The sequence below is a fragment of the Natrix helvetica genome, assembly GCF_964273705.1.
Source record: "Natrix helvetica genome assembly, chromosome: 1".
Lineage (NCBI taxonomy): Eukaryota > Metazoa > Chordata > Lepidosauria > Squamata > Natricidae > Natrix > Natrix helvetica.
This window is the reverse complement of record NC_138548.1, coordinates 188,378,916-188,392,374: the sequence shown is the minus strand read 5'-3', so window position 1 is coordinate 188,392,374 and position 13,459 is coordinate 188,378,916. Positions and strand designations below refer to the sequence as shown.

Sequence of the window (13,459 nt, the reverse complement as noted above, 5' to 3'; positions counted from 1 at the left end):
ACTAGATTGATAATATGAAATCTTATACAAACTAAGTGAGGATCATGGAGATGATGTTGAAAAGCCTTTTTATAAAAGATAAACAATTCTATATAGAATAAATTATAAAGATGTAATATCATTGGATGATTTCAGGATAATGTAATAAAATGTTATAATATAAATTTACTTCAAATTTAATATGCCTTATGTTGAAAGAATGTAATAATAGATGGGTTTAATGGATGTTTAATAATTATAACAATTTGTATACATGTATATTAGATTGATGATACTAACAAAAATTTGGAATTGGAAACTATTAGAGAATGTTATCAATGCTAAAATGATTGAACGACTTAGATTAGGAGGAAGCATAATAACAATGTATACAAAGATATCTTAATTGTCAATATGTGAATTTTGATAAAAGTCAAGTGAGGACTACGGAAAAGACACAGAAAGAGTCACATTGTGTGTAATTGAAGAGGCTTTTATATTACATGTGTTGTGTGTTTGTGTTTGTCTGAAAATAAAATAAAAATTTTATTTAAAAAATTCATAAATCAGAATATCAATTACCTATAATATATTTATCATTTATTATAAAGAGTGGTTTTTTAAAATTTGCATTTCTAAAAAAACTTTCATGTTTTACTTTATTCTGTTGGATATTTGATGTCCTCTTACCTTACTGATCTTCCTATTTTTTATTTTGGGTTTATAGCTCTTCAATAAATTTAAATTGTTAACGTTTAATAAATTTTAGTGCTTTATGTTTTCATTTCCTTTTTCTAGGGTAATCTTTCTGCTGTTGAATGCTTGTTGAAAAAGGGAGCTGATCCCAACATTAAAGATTATGCTGGTTGGACACCACTGGTAATTTCAATGGTTCATTCCTTCCATTCTTCCTTTGTTCTTTATCTCACTCTTGTTGAGACTATGTGATACAGGGGATGGTTTAGATGAACTCTTTCTCAGCTTGTCCTGAAAAAGGAAAAACTTCATTTGTTTAATAAACTCAAATAGTTTTGAGAGCCTCTTTCTCTTGCTTTTCCTGTTATTTGTTCCTACCTTGTTCTTTCTGAATTAAGCTAGTTTCTTTCTTCAGGTGAATTTCTATTGCATTTTCAGATGCAAGAGAAATGGATTTTAAAAGTCTAAGCAGAATCTGAAAAGTGGTAAAATACATTACGGATAGTTACTTTGTGTTCATTTTTTTCTGCCAGATGAAATTTAAACAAGCTTTTTTCCTTTACTTACAGCCAAGATTCCTGGAATGATGAATTATACCTCCAAGCTATCTAGTAGTCAGTCTTGGTTGCAATAAATAAAAATCTGTAATTTAGGGGCATCGGTTTCCTGCTTTATCAAGCTTCAGTTTTTTGTTGAGCCAATTCTTATTCTGTCACTTCTATATTGCTTTTTCCCCATTCAATATTTAGCATGAAGCCTGTAATCATGGACATAAGCAGATAGTTGAATTACTGATAAGACATGGGGCACTGCTGAATGTGACTGGGTATCAGAATGATATGCCACTTCACGATGCTGCCAGGAATGGACATAAGGAAATTGTGGAACTGCTGCTTTTGCATGGAGCTTCTCGAGACGTGGTGTGAGTAATTACATGATAACTGTTTTTGAACAAATGAATAGAGTTTTTTTGCAAGCCCATATTCCCCCTGCCCCCCAAAATACCCTCTGGCATCTAATTTTTTGTTGATGGAACTTTGCTTATTTCTTTGGGGGAACACATGACGCAAATCCTTAGCCACCATCTGAATGGGCAATCAAAAGCTTATCACTACAGACAATAAGCCTCTTTAAGTTTCCCCCAATATTTTAATTAGAATTTGAATACATATCTCTCTCATCCAATGTCTGCTTTCTGTGCTTGTCTCCACTATAATTTCAAAGTAAAGATGTTGTGTGACTGCCAATCTATAATGTATCTACACAACAGTGCTGGGTCTCCTAACTGGAGGGGACGAATCAGCATACAGGGGAGAGGTACAGAAGGTATCTGCATGGTGCTCAAGAAACAACTTTCAACTAAATACTAGTAAGACAAAGGAGATGGTGCTAGATTTCCGGAAGCACAGAGAGGAGCCTGCCCCATTGTATATTGAGGGAGGCTGTGTGGAGAAGGTTTCCTCTTTTAAATTCTTGGGAGTGCTTATTAGTCAAGATCTCACCTGGAAAAACAACACGTCTCTGGTGATTGGAAAGGCCCAACAGAGACTTCATTTCCTTAGAGTCCTGCAAAAAAATCAGGTGGAACAACGGCTGATGACTTCTTTCTATCGATCCACCATAGAAAGTGTCCTCACATATTATATTACAGTATGGTATGCTGGTTTAACTGCTGCGGACAGGAAGGCCCTACAGAGAGTAATCAATTCGGCACAAGAAACCATTGGTTGCCCTCTGACACCACTGGATGACATTGCCAGATCTCGCTGCTTTAGCAGAGTAAGGAAGATACTCAGAGATGATTCACACCCTGATCAGTGTCTCTTTGCACTTCTACCATCGGGCAGGAGACATCAAAGTATAGCCAGCCGAACAAAGAGGTTTAAAGATAGTTTCTATCCTTGGGCTGTTAGACTTTTAAATACAACCACAATCACTCCATCCACACGCTAGTTTTTTTTCTTTTTTTTCTTTTTTCATTTCTGCTTTAATTTTGCACCAGTGAGGTTAAAACCAATTTCGTTGTATTTAAGTACAATGACAATAAAGATTATACTTATCGGGCCACCCTGAAGCCATGTTCAGTAGTGCCCCACAGTATGTGTGGAGGCTTAGGACATTTTTGGCATACCCTAAAAGTCTGGCGCTCTTCCTCTTCCCCCCAGTCAGGCTAATTTTGTGAAGGGACAAAATTGGGGTGAGAGCTTGCACCTCTACATTTTGAATGAGAATATAATTGTCTTTGTGATTTAATCAGCATATTTAATGAGAAATGAGTCTATTTAATCAGAAAATCAGAATATGAGATACATTCTGTATACTGAAGTTGATGTATTTTTGTCAACTAACTCCTTTGAAAGTCTGCCCTGCTAACAATTAATCCAATGTGTTTTATGTTTGAAATAGAGATTGTGAATAGATTTTCTTCTTTGGCTGCTTCTTAATGACACCAATCAGTAACAGTTGAACATCTTCTTTTAATCAGTACCGAAGAAATACCTGTTATGATGTACCATTCACAGAAGATAAATTGTAGCATATATCTATTTTTTTTTGTTTTATATCACTTTCTCTTGCAGCTTGGAAAACTAAACAGAAATTCTTCTGAATTTAGTATGTTGTGGGTGTGTGAGCAAATGTGAGAGAGAGACAGAGATTGGGGGTGGAGTGGGGGAAGAAGCTCCATGCATCCAGGATTGTTTCTAGCTTGCGGTCTTTACAGCATCTAGGACAGCTGGAAACTGAGATAGGCAATTTGTGATATAGAATTGGTGATTGTACCTATTTACAAAATTATATAATGTGACTTCGGTAGTGCCTAGAGATTCTGGAATGAGACAGTTTATAAATTTTATAAAAAAACAAATAAATTAGTGATTAGTATGGTACTCATACCCTCTCTGATACTTGAAATACTACATCCTTTGATATGATATTAACTGAAATTTAACAAGATGAAATCATTTAAAAATGACTGAAAGCTTGCAACTTTTCATGTGAAAACATTCATATTAAAATGTGCAAGATTTTCATTTTAAAAAAAAGTTGTTTAAGAAATGAGTCCTCACGCCACTGTTAAATTTCTCAATAGTGTTTACTACCTGAAAAGTGCAGACTAATCCTATAAACTTTAAACAGGCTTGCCTTAATTGAATCTATCCTTTCAGTCAAAATATATTTTATTGGAAAAATGAGTTTTAACAATTAATTAAATGGGAGAATGTAAAACCTCTATGGGCTAACTCAAGAAGTCCAGTTTGGAGATAATAAAAATGTGTCTCCCTTGGAATCTGCAAGGTCCTATTTTTAAAAACTTTTCTTTGTCTAGCAAAACATATGAAACTATAAGCAGAAACAATTACATGAATCAGTGGATCTATTTATTGCTCTACTTGACCTAGCTGATTTTTGCAGTTAATCTTCTGCATAAACTAATTTATATTTTATAGCTTTTTTGCGTGTTTGCTCCCTTGAATTTCCTGCCTGTCTTGCTTCACAGCTGGCCAAATGACATGAAAAATTAGCTCTTGGCATTTGCAATTTTACTTGTTCATAACATATTTCATTCAAATTGGTTCCTTTTCCATATTTTCTTCCATGTACAATGTGATTAACTTGTTCCTTTATTTTTTAACTAAGAATGAATTTGGCTTCAAAAAGTTTGAATTCCGCTTTTGAAAACTAATGAAAACATTTCTAAACATGAGATAATGCTGCTTTCCTTTGCTTTGCTGAGATACCTTCTATCTGTAAGCTTTTGGAGAATCATAGATCATACATCCACACAGACAATGGCATCACTTCTATCCCCTCAGAACTTGATACCAGATGACAAGAATGAAATCTTTGAGGTTACCTGGGAATGTGTTTGTGGATCTGGAGAAAGTAGAAATGTCTTTTGCAGTAAGAGTTGGCACCTTGTGAGCTGAATTCCTGTCCTGCCCAAGTTATCCAAGCTTGGGATATATTTATATCTTTTGTTTTATAACACTAAACAAAATCTCCATAAATCTTTTTGTCCATGTAAAAATGTGGATGATTCACAAATCATATAAGTCATGCATTCAATTTTTTTCTGTCACCAACAAAGATGGCAACAAATGTGATTTTCCTAAATGTCATATAAATAGGTAAATAAACAATCAAAGAATCCACTGTCAGTCTTCTTAAATAGATTCCTAGAGGTCTCCAGTAAATTCAAACTAAGATATTTTGATGACTTAGGTTCCATTTTAAATCCATTAAAGCAAAGTTAACATTTTTAAAGGCCGCAACCTGCATTCATTGATGTTCCATTGTTGAGTGTTTCAGTTCTTTAAACCATGATCCATAAATGTCCCAAATGTTAATGTTAAACTTTTTGCTTTTTAATTTTTGTTACAAAAAGAATGTGGTTTTAATTTCAGTTAGCAACATCAGCAAATAAATTAACACCTTGAGTTTCTGAGATGCAACCCAAGCATCTGGCCCACACTTAAATATTAAAAAAAAAACTTTAATTGAATATTTTTCCATTCTTGTTATTTATGGAGAGAGAAGCAAAGAAAAATCTTTTAAGTAGTAGTTAATATATAAAGTATATATTTAAGATTTCACCAGCAGAGCATTTTGTCTTCTATTTTTAGGATACAGTTTTTCCATAAAATTAAATATTCATGAGCCTCACATCAAAACCCAACAAGACCCGAACATGCCTGGGAACAAAATTAAGTACCTGTCTGCTATATATTGACCCTACCAATTGCCAGGATTTTAATGGCAATATTCAAAGACTGTCCACAGAGCAAGAATGATGTTTTGATAAGAGGTCACTTCACATACAAAGAGGGGAGTTGACTCAGTGGTTTAATAATGCTGGAAATAGTCTCTGCTCCAGCAGTTTGAATTGTATCACTGTGTCACAAGGTGAGCTCCCATCACTTGCCTCAGCTTCTGTCCACCTAGCAGTTTGAAAGCATGTTTTATGCAAATAGATAAATAGGTGTCACTTGGGATGAATTGGTGCTCTGTGCAGGCAGATTCCTGCCAGCTCTGCGTCTTCCTGATTTTGATGCCCACTTATGAGACCACTCTAGTAAAGGGAAGGGCAGGAAGAGCCACTCATTCTTTTTTGTGCGAAGCCAGTTTGCCCTCCAATGGCACACCCTGGGAACCGTGTGGGCGTGTCTCACAAGAGAGCTGGTAAATTGGCAGCCAACTACTACTATGCAATAGCATTGTGTCTCCTGGCTAATATAACAACGTCATATACTAATAATGATGATGATGATAACTGGTTTCGAAGAATTCAAAGAAAAGATGAAAAAAATGTTTATGGCCTGAATTGATTATAAGAAAGCATTTGATTCTGTTCCACACAGCTGGATTGAGAAATGCTTAGAAATTTTTGGAATGAGCAGCAACGTTCAGAAATTTCTAAAGAGTTCCATGAAGCTATGGCAAACTAAGCTGATGGCTTATGGAGAAGAACTTGGTGAAGTTGAAATCAAACAAGGAATTTTCCAAGGCAACTCATTGTCACCTCTGTTATTTGTACTTTCGTTGGCAGCACTAACAAGCATTTTGAACAAGACAAACTGTGGCTATGAATTGGCTTGCAAATTTGAACTCGATAATAAAGAGCTGATAAACACAGTAATATCAGAAGAAGGGTACAGGTATGTAGGAATTTTGGAAGCTTCTGATCTGTTGCACAACCAAGTCAAGAAAGCTACTTCAACAAAATACATAAAGAGAGTCTGGAAAATCTTGAGCTCAAAGCTGAGTGGAGGATTATCCATTATCCCCGTTGTTATTTATATTGTCTTTGGAAGTACTAACAAGAATAATAAGAAAAGACACAGAGATTAAAGGATTGGAAATTAAAGGAGAAAGTTATAAATTGCAAGCTTTTGCAGCCAATTTAGTTTTCATTCTGGAGGAACCATTACAATCGGGTTTGAGTCTCATGGAGGTACTGGAGGAATATGGAGAAGTAGCCAGACTAAAAGTAAGCAAGGAAAAAACTAAAATGATAGCTAAGAATATGACTAACAAACAGAAAGATGATTTGATCAAGGGAATACAGATTCAATTAGCAAAAATTTGAAGTATTTAGGGATCTATCTGATGGCAAGGTACGTATCGATTAAGGAGGACAATTAAATTATTAAATCAGATAAAGACAGACTTGGAAAAATGGAAAGCCATTCAACTCTCCTTTATGGGTAGAATAGCCACAATTAAAATGAGTGTTCTGCCAAAATTGCTTTTCCTATTTCAAAATATACCTATAAAATTAGAGAGACAGTACTTTGACAATCTAAATAAAATTATGTTGAAATATGTATTACAGGGGGGAAAGTCAAGAATTAAATTGAAACTACTTCAGGAGGCCAAAGAAAGAGGTGGGTTTGGTTTGCCCAATTGGGAATTATATTACCAAGCAGCAGCGATCACCTGGGTCAAACAATGGATAACCTTAAGAAACAAAAGATTATTAACATTAGAGGGTCATGATATACAAGCAGAATGGCATGCATTCCTCTGGTATGAAAGACATAAGGTGCATCAGTGCTTCCAAAGACATTATTCCAAAGGCTCTATTGGAGATATGGAACAAAATAAAAAACAAAACTATAGGAAAATACCGAACTGGCTCTCCACCCTAGAAGCCAAACTTTATAAATTGGGGGAAATTGTAACGTATAAATATATATTAGATGATCGGGGGGGATTAAAATTGAGACTGCAACTAAAAGAAGGATTGAAATTAGAATGGTGGTCATATTTACAAATTCAGTCAAGTTATACAAAAAATATGAGAACATGGGACATCAATAGGAATTTAATGCCATTAGATAAACTTCTATTGGGGACAGAGGAGAAAATGGTCAAAACATGTATAAATTTTTATTAGAATACAAAATGGAGGAAGAGCGATGGTAGTATAGGTAAAGAACTTTGGGTACAACATCGAATTAGAAAAATGGGAAAAATTGTGGGATAAAAACAGGAAACTAACTTTGGCCACATCGTACAAAGAGAACCTATATAAAATGTTCTAAAGGTGGCACATCCAGCCAGGTTAGCCAAAATGTATAAAAAATTATCACCTAAATGCTGGAAATGTGATCAATTTCTGGGCACCTACTACCACATGTGGTCATGTAGCAAAACAAGAATATTGGCAAAAGATTTGAAGGTGGTTGGAAGAAATGACTGGACAGAGATTGGAACTCAAACCAGAAATATTCCTATTAGGAATTGTCAAAGAGGATTTAAGCAAAGAGTTAATATATTTAACGCTACATATCTTAACAGCTGCAAGAATAGTTTATGTCCAGCAATGGAAGAGTAGAAAAATACCTAAAGAAAGAGAAATAACTAAGAACATACTTGACTGTGCAGAATGTGATAGACTGACAGTAGAACTGAAGAACAAAGGAGAGACAGAATACTATGAGATTTGGGATAGATTTTATCAGTGGTTGAATTTAAAGAAGGGAAGTTGGAACGAACGAGCACAAAGATGCATAGATTGAAATAGGCAATATAGGTAATACACAATGTAATTGTAACCATATAGAAGAGGTTAAGTATGTATGTATAATTAAGTAGTAATGGATATTGAATACACAAAAGATCTGTGTTATACTTTATGGCGAAAAGATCGCCAAGATGGTTTCACCATGTCCAATGTTTTTTTTTTCTTTTAACAATAAAAGTCACCCCCCCCCAAAAAAAAAAATTGAGTGGAGGAAATATCATAAAGGCAATTAACACCTGGGCAGTGCCTGTAATGCGATACTCAGGAATAATTGATTGGACTCAGCTAGAACTTGATAACTTGGGTCAAAAGACAAGAAAACTAATGACAATGCACCATGATCTGCACACACACAAATCATATTAATTTAATGGTGCATTGTATTTACCTATAACTCAGGATGCCATGGTGCATTGTGCTTGCATGGTGCAAATCATGCTGCATTGTACTTGCCTATATCAAGATGACAGAGGTCTCTTACAGGTGAAACAAACTAAGGAAAAACATGGCTTAAATGATTACATAAAGAAAGCAAAAGAGCTTTTGCTGAAGGAGGGGAATAAGGGAAACCTCTTGAAAACAATGAAATTGAAAGCAGAACATTGAAAGGAAACAATTGAGCATTGAGTTTCTAACTGGAAAAAAAGCCTATGCACAGTCAATATCTGAAGGACTTTGAAGGAAAGGCAAATACAAAGCTAACATGGAGCTGGTTGAGATCAGGGGTGCTGAAGAAAAAAACTGAAGGCTTCATCTTAGCTGCTCAAGAACATGCCTTGCAGAATTATTCCATGAAAACAAAAATTCAGCATGTCAGTAACAACTGTCACTTATGCAATGAGAAAAATGAAACCATCTGATCAATGGTTGCAGCAAAATTGCACAGACTGATTATGTACAACACAGGTATCAAACTTGTGGTGTCACTTTGCTGTCACATTTTTTCCCTTCGCAGAGCTGGGGTGGAGGTGGCCTGCATGTGATTCATCCAGACCATGGGCCACCAGTTTGACACCCCTCATGTACAATGTCATTATTGAGTTGCCAAAACTATACATTGGAAGCTTTGCTAGAAGTTTGAGTTTGAATACAGCAAAAAGTACTGGGAACACCATTTTGACAAAGTTCTTGAAAATGAACATGCCAAGATTTGTGGAACGTTCAAATCCAAACAGACATCTGGCCCAGAACATGCATGTTACCACTGTTCTAGAAAAGAAAAAAATCTGGTTCATACCGTAATAGGAGCCCTTCGAGCAATATCCAAAGAGTTCCCTAGATACCTGGACATTTTGAATTTAGTAGATATTTAGTAAATATTCTGATTTTGGAAAAAAAAAACTTGGAACTGCCTTTATACTTAAAGGCTACCTTAACAGCTCTTAGGTCTTTGGTTAGGACTTGAACTGTTAAGTTTTTACCAATCCCAGATGGTGAATCAAATTGAAGATTGACTAATAACAACAACAATAAGAAGAATTAGAATTAAACAGACAGGCATCTGCCACATAACACTCCAGACTTAACTGTTGTCAATAAGAAAGACAAAATAGACTGGATAGTGGATGTGGCAGTGGCTGAAGACAACAGAATAGAAGAGAAAGAACTGGGAAATATAACAAATAGAAATAGAAATGACTGTGGCAAAGGCAAGCAAGGGTAGTACCAATAGAAATAGGCAACTTGGGTGCAATCCCAAAACAACTGGAACACCACTTGAACACCATAGGCATTGACAAATTTGCCATCAAACAATTGCAGAAGGTGGCTTTACTTGGAACCGCTTCCATTCTGCGATGATACCTCTAACAAAATCAAACACCTAGATCTGCCTATTCCAGGTCTTTGGTAAGGACTCGATAGGTAGACAAAAATGCCAAACCCAGTCTGAACATCTGGCTGACTGTGTGATTATCAATAATAAAAATTCACATACCTTAGATTTAATTGATAAAATATAAGCCCAATTATATATTTGAAAATCTTAATTGATTGAATCTTGTACAGCCAGAATTAGTCTCACGGTCTCTTTCTTCAACTTTCCTGCTCTTAGACATTGTCATGGTTTTTCCTGCTATGTTTTTGGCCATGTAGTGCTTTGTCTTCCCTTGCCTCCATTCTGTTTTTCATTTGGTCTTTCTTGTAGGCCAGTTTGGAGTCTCTAGTAGTCAGTAAGTCTTCCTGGTATATTAACTTCAGTGCATCTTCTTCATTGTCTTTCACATATTCTTCCAATGCCCTTTCTTCTTCTTCATTTGATCTACTTGCAATATTCTACACCCTGTCCACCCACCCATTTTCCTTAGTAGGTAGAAACTGTCAATGTCACTTTGAGGATGAAGGGCATGATTCATTGTCATTATTTTCTGATCTTTCTATTGCTTTTAGTTCTGCTTGAGTTGAGTCCACTATTCCAGCTGTGTATCTAATAATTGGAATTGCCATGGTGTTGATTGCCTTGATGGTATTTCCTCCATTGAGTTTGAACTTTAAGATCTTCTAAGGACATGATGCCAGGTTAATAGTGTCCAATGAACTGCAAAAGCCTCTTTCTCCCACACTACCCACCTTCATTCAGTGTCGAGATTTCTGGAGGTGTAGGTCCTATGGTTGGAGGTTCCCCTCCTTGTTCTTCTGGAGGATGACTGCCCCTACGGCTACATCACTGGCATCTGCCTCAATGACGAATGGTTCCTCAGGGTTTGGGTGTTTTAGGATCGGATGAGCTGCTGTTAGAAGTTTGCGAACCTCAAAAAGCTCTGCAGTTACTTGCAGGTTCGATGAGGTCGCTACTCCTGGATGGCTTTGACTTTTCCTGGGTCCATTTCTACCCCCTCCCTCGACACTCGATAGCCTAGGTCCATGATGGCGAACCTATGGCACATGTGCAAGATGCGGCACACAGAGCCCTCTCTGTGGGCATGCAAACCATTGCCAGCTGCCCTTTTGGTTTCCGGCATGCACATGCATGCTGGCCAGCTGGTCTTCGCCAGCACCAGAGTGCCAGAAAATTCAAAGTAATGCCATTCAGGTCATTTTTTGGCCTAAAACAGCAGAAAAATGGTCTGAAAACAGCCAAAACACCAGCCATAAAACAGGTATGTATGCACAAGCCAGCTGATCTTTGGGTTTCTAGTGCTCTGGCATGCACACACATGTGCATCCATGTGCATTCCGGTTTGGGCACTTGGTGCCAAAAAGGTTTGCCATCACTGGCCTAGCTAGTCAAGGCTAGGCCAGTGATAGAACTGGCCTTATAGAACTTATAAGAACTCGCATTTGGATAGCTTGGCATATAGGTTTGCAGCTAGGAGTTTCTTTAGTACCTGATGGACCATTTTGATGTGCTCCTCCATCGTTTCGGTGAAGATGAGAATGTCATCTAAGTACACTAGGACCCGCTTATAAAGGTTTCTCATGTAGCACTTTGTTTATGAGTTGTGTTCTTTCTATGACTCCGTTATGAGCCGGTGTATATGGATGTCTGATGAAGAATTCCATTCTTACGCATCCAGTCCAACGCTGAGACATGAATTCTGCACCACAGTCACTTTGGATTCTGGCGATGCGAACTTGGTATTGTGTAGAAACAAAAGCTGCAAAGTCTTTAAAGATCTGAAAGGTCTCAGATTTCTCTATCATAGGATATACAAATCCATATCTAGAATGATTATCTACAATTGTTAGAAAATACTTTCTACCACCAAATGATGGTGGAAAAGGACCCACTATGTCAGTGTGTACCAAATCAAAATGCGTGTTGACAGGCGTGTAGCGTGTTTGGGAATTGCAGCTGCTTTGGATTTAGCTTTCCTGCAAACTGCACAATCCAAAAACACCTTACACCCCTTTAGATCCAAACCTTTTGCGAACTCTGGCATCTTTCTAAGAACACGGAAACTGGCGTGCCCCAATCTTCTATGCCACTTGTGGATACACCTGGAATGCAAAGGTTTACCAGTAAATGAATTTTCAACATTAACAGTTTCATGAGGAACCTCAGGCTTGCTCTGAGCAACCTGCTTCTTTTTTCTCTGTTGGCTTTAGGAGCCTTTGGAATACTTTACTTTATTTCGTATTTCTAGACCGCCCCCTCTCCCAAAAGGGACTCGGGGCGGTGTACAGTCAGGCTAAAACACAAATAGGATGCATATAAATAAATACATAAATACATAAATGGAGGAGGCTATATAAAACTACCTTCAAGTAAAGTATTAAAAGCAGTATTTAAAAACAACCCCTAAAAATACCCCAAAAAATTGAATTTAAAATAATTACCCATGAAATTCCCCAATTAATTATCTGCCAGGAGGTAAGATAAAACTATGATTGGGCCAGGCCGGCTAATCGAAACAGGTGAGTCTTTAGTTTTTGTCGGAAGGAGCGGAAGTCAGTGGTAGTTCTGATGTCGGGGGGGGAGGTCATTCCAGAGGGAATAGCAATGGGTTCTCTCTCTGAAGCAACTCTCTCTGGGCCTGTGCTCTCCCTTTTTGGAGTTTGCATACTTGCCTGTGCTAAGTAATAAACACCACCAATCAGCATGGTTTCAGCAACAATATCTCCATCTTTAACTATGTAACTTGCTTTCTCGAGGTGGTGAACCTGGAACTTTAACTCTCTAGACAAATGACTTTGACTAAGCAAATTACTGGTTGCTAAGCAAATTACTGGTTGCTGAAGGTATGTAATAAACATCAGGGATGAATGTATCGAGCTCTTCGATGTAAACAGTTCCTTTTCCCACGACCTTGCAAGTGTGAACGACAGTTCCTTTTCCCACAACCTTGCAAGTGTGGTTGGAGAAGGAGTACAATTCTCGATATTCGGGCTCCGGCTCGCCCATCTCTGTAAAAAGTTCCTTTCTGTAGGTAACGTGTACAGCTGCTCCACTATCTAAAGTCCACAAAAGACATCTGTCGTACTTTGGATCAGGTTGTGGAACATTGGTTATGGCCAATGTTGCGAGTGGAGCTTGTGGATCACGCGTTGGACCACGACGACCTTGACTTCTACCTCTGCCTCTGGAGTCTGTTCTTCTGGGCTGGTATGTGACGGGAGCTGGAACTCGTTGGGGACAATCCCGGGTGTCATGTCCCATACGGATGCAGATGTAGCATCTTGGCATCTTTGGAGCGTAGCCTCTTCCTTGGAAGGGACGTCTAGCTGGAGCTTTTGACGCTGGTGGTCATTGCAGATGTGGTGTAGCTAATTTGATAGCTTCCTCCTCAATTAAAAGTCTGCATACATGATTAACAG

General features: G+C 37.3%; 1 protein-coding gene across 1 annotated transcript in view; it reads left to right on the top strand.

The window, feature by feature from the left end:
* The window catches only part of BARD1 (BRCA1 associated RING domain 1), a 65,081-nt gene that overhangs the window by 26,499 nt on the left and 25,123 nt on the right, over window positions 1-13,459 (top strand). The window contains exons 5-6 of the mRNA XM_081937084.1: window positions 778-858; window positions 1,425-1,597. Coding sequence (XP_081793210.1) covers window positions 778-858; window positions 1,425-1,597 — 254 coding nt within the window. The remainder of the gene's footprint in view (window positions 1-777; window positions 859-1,424; window positions 1,598-13,459) is intronic.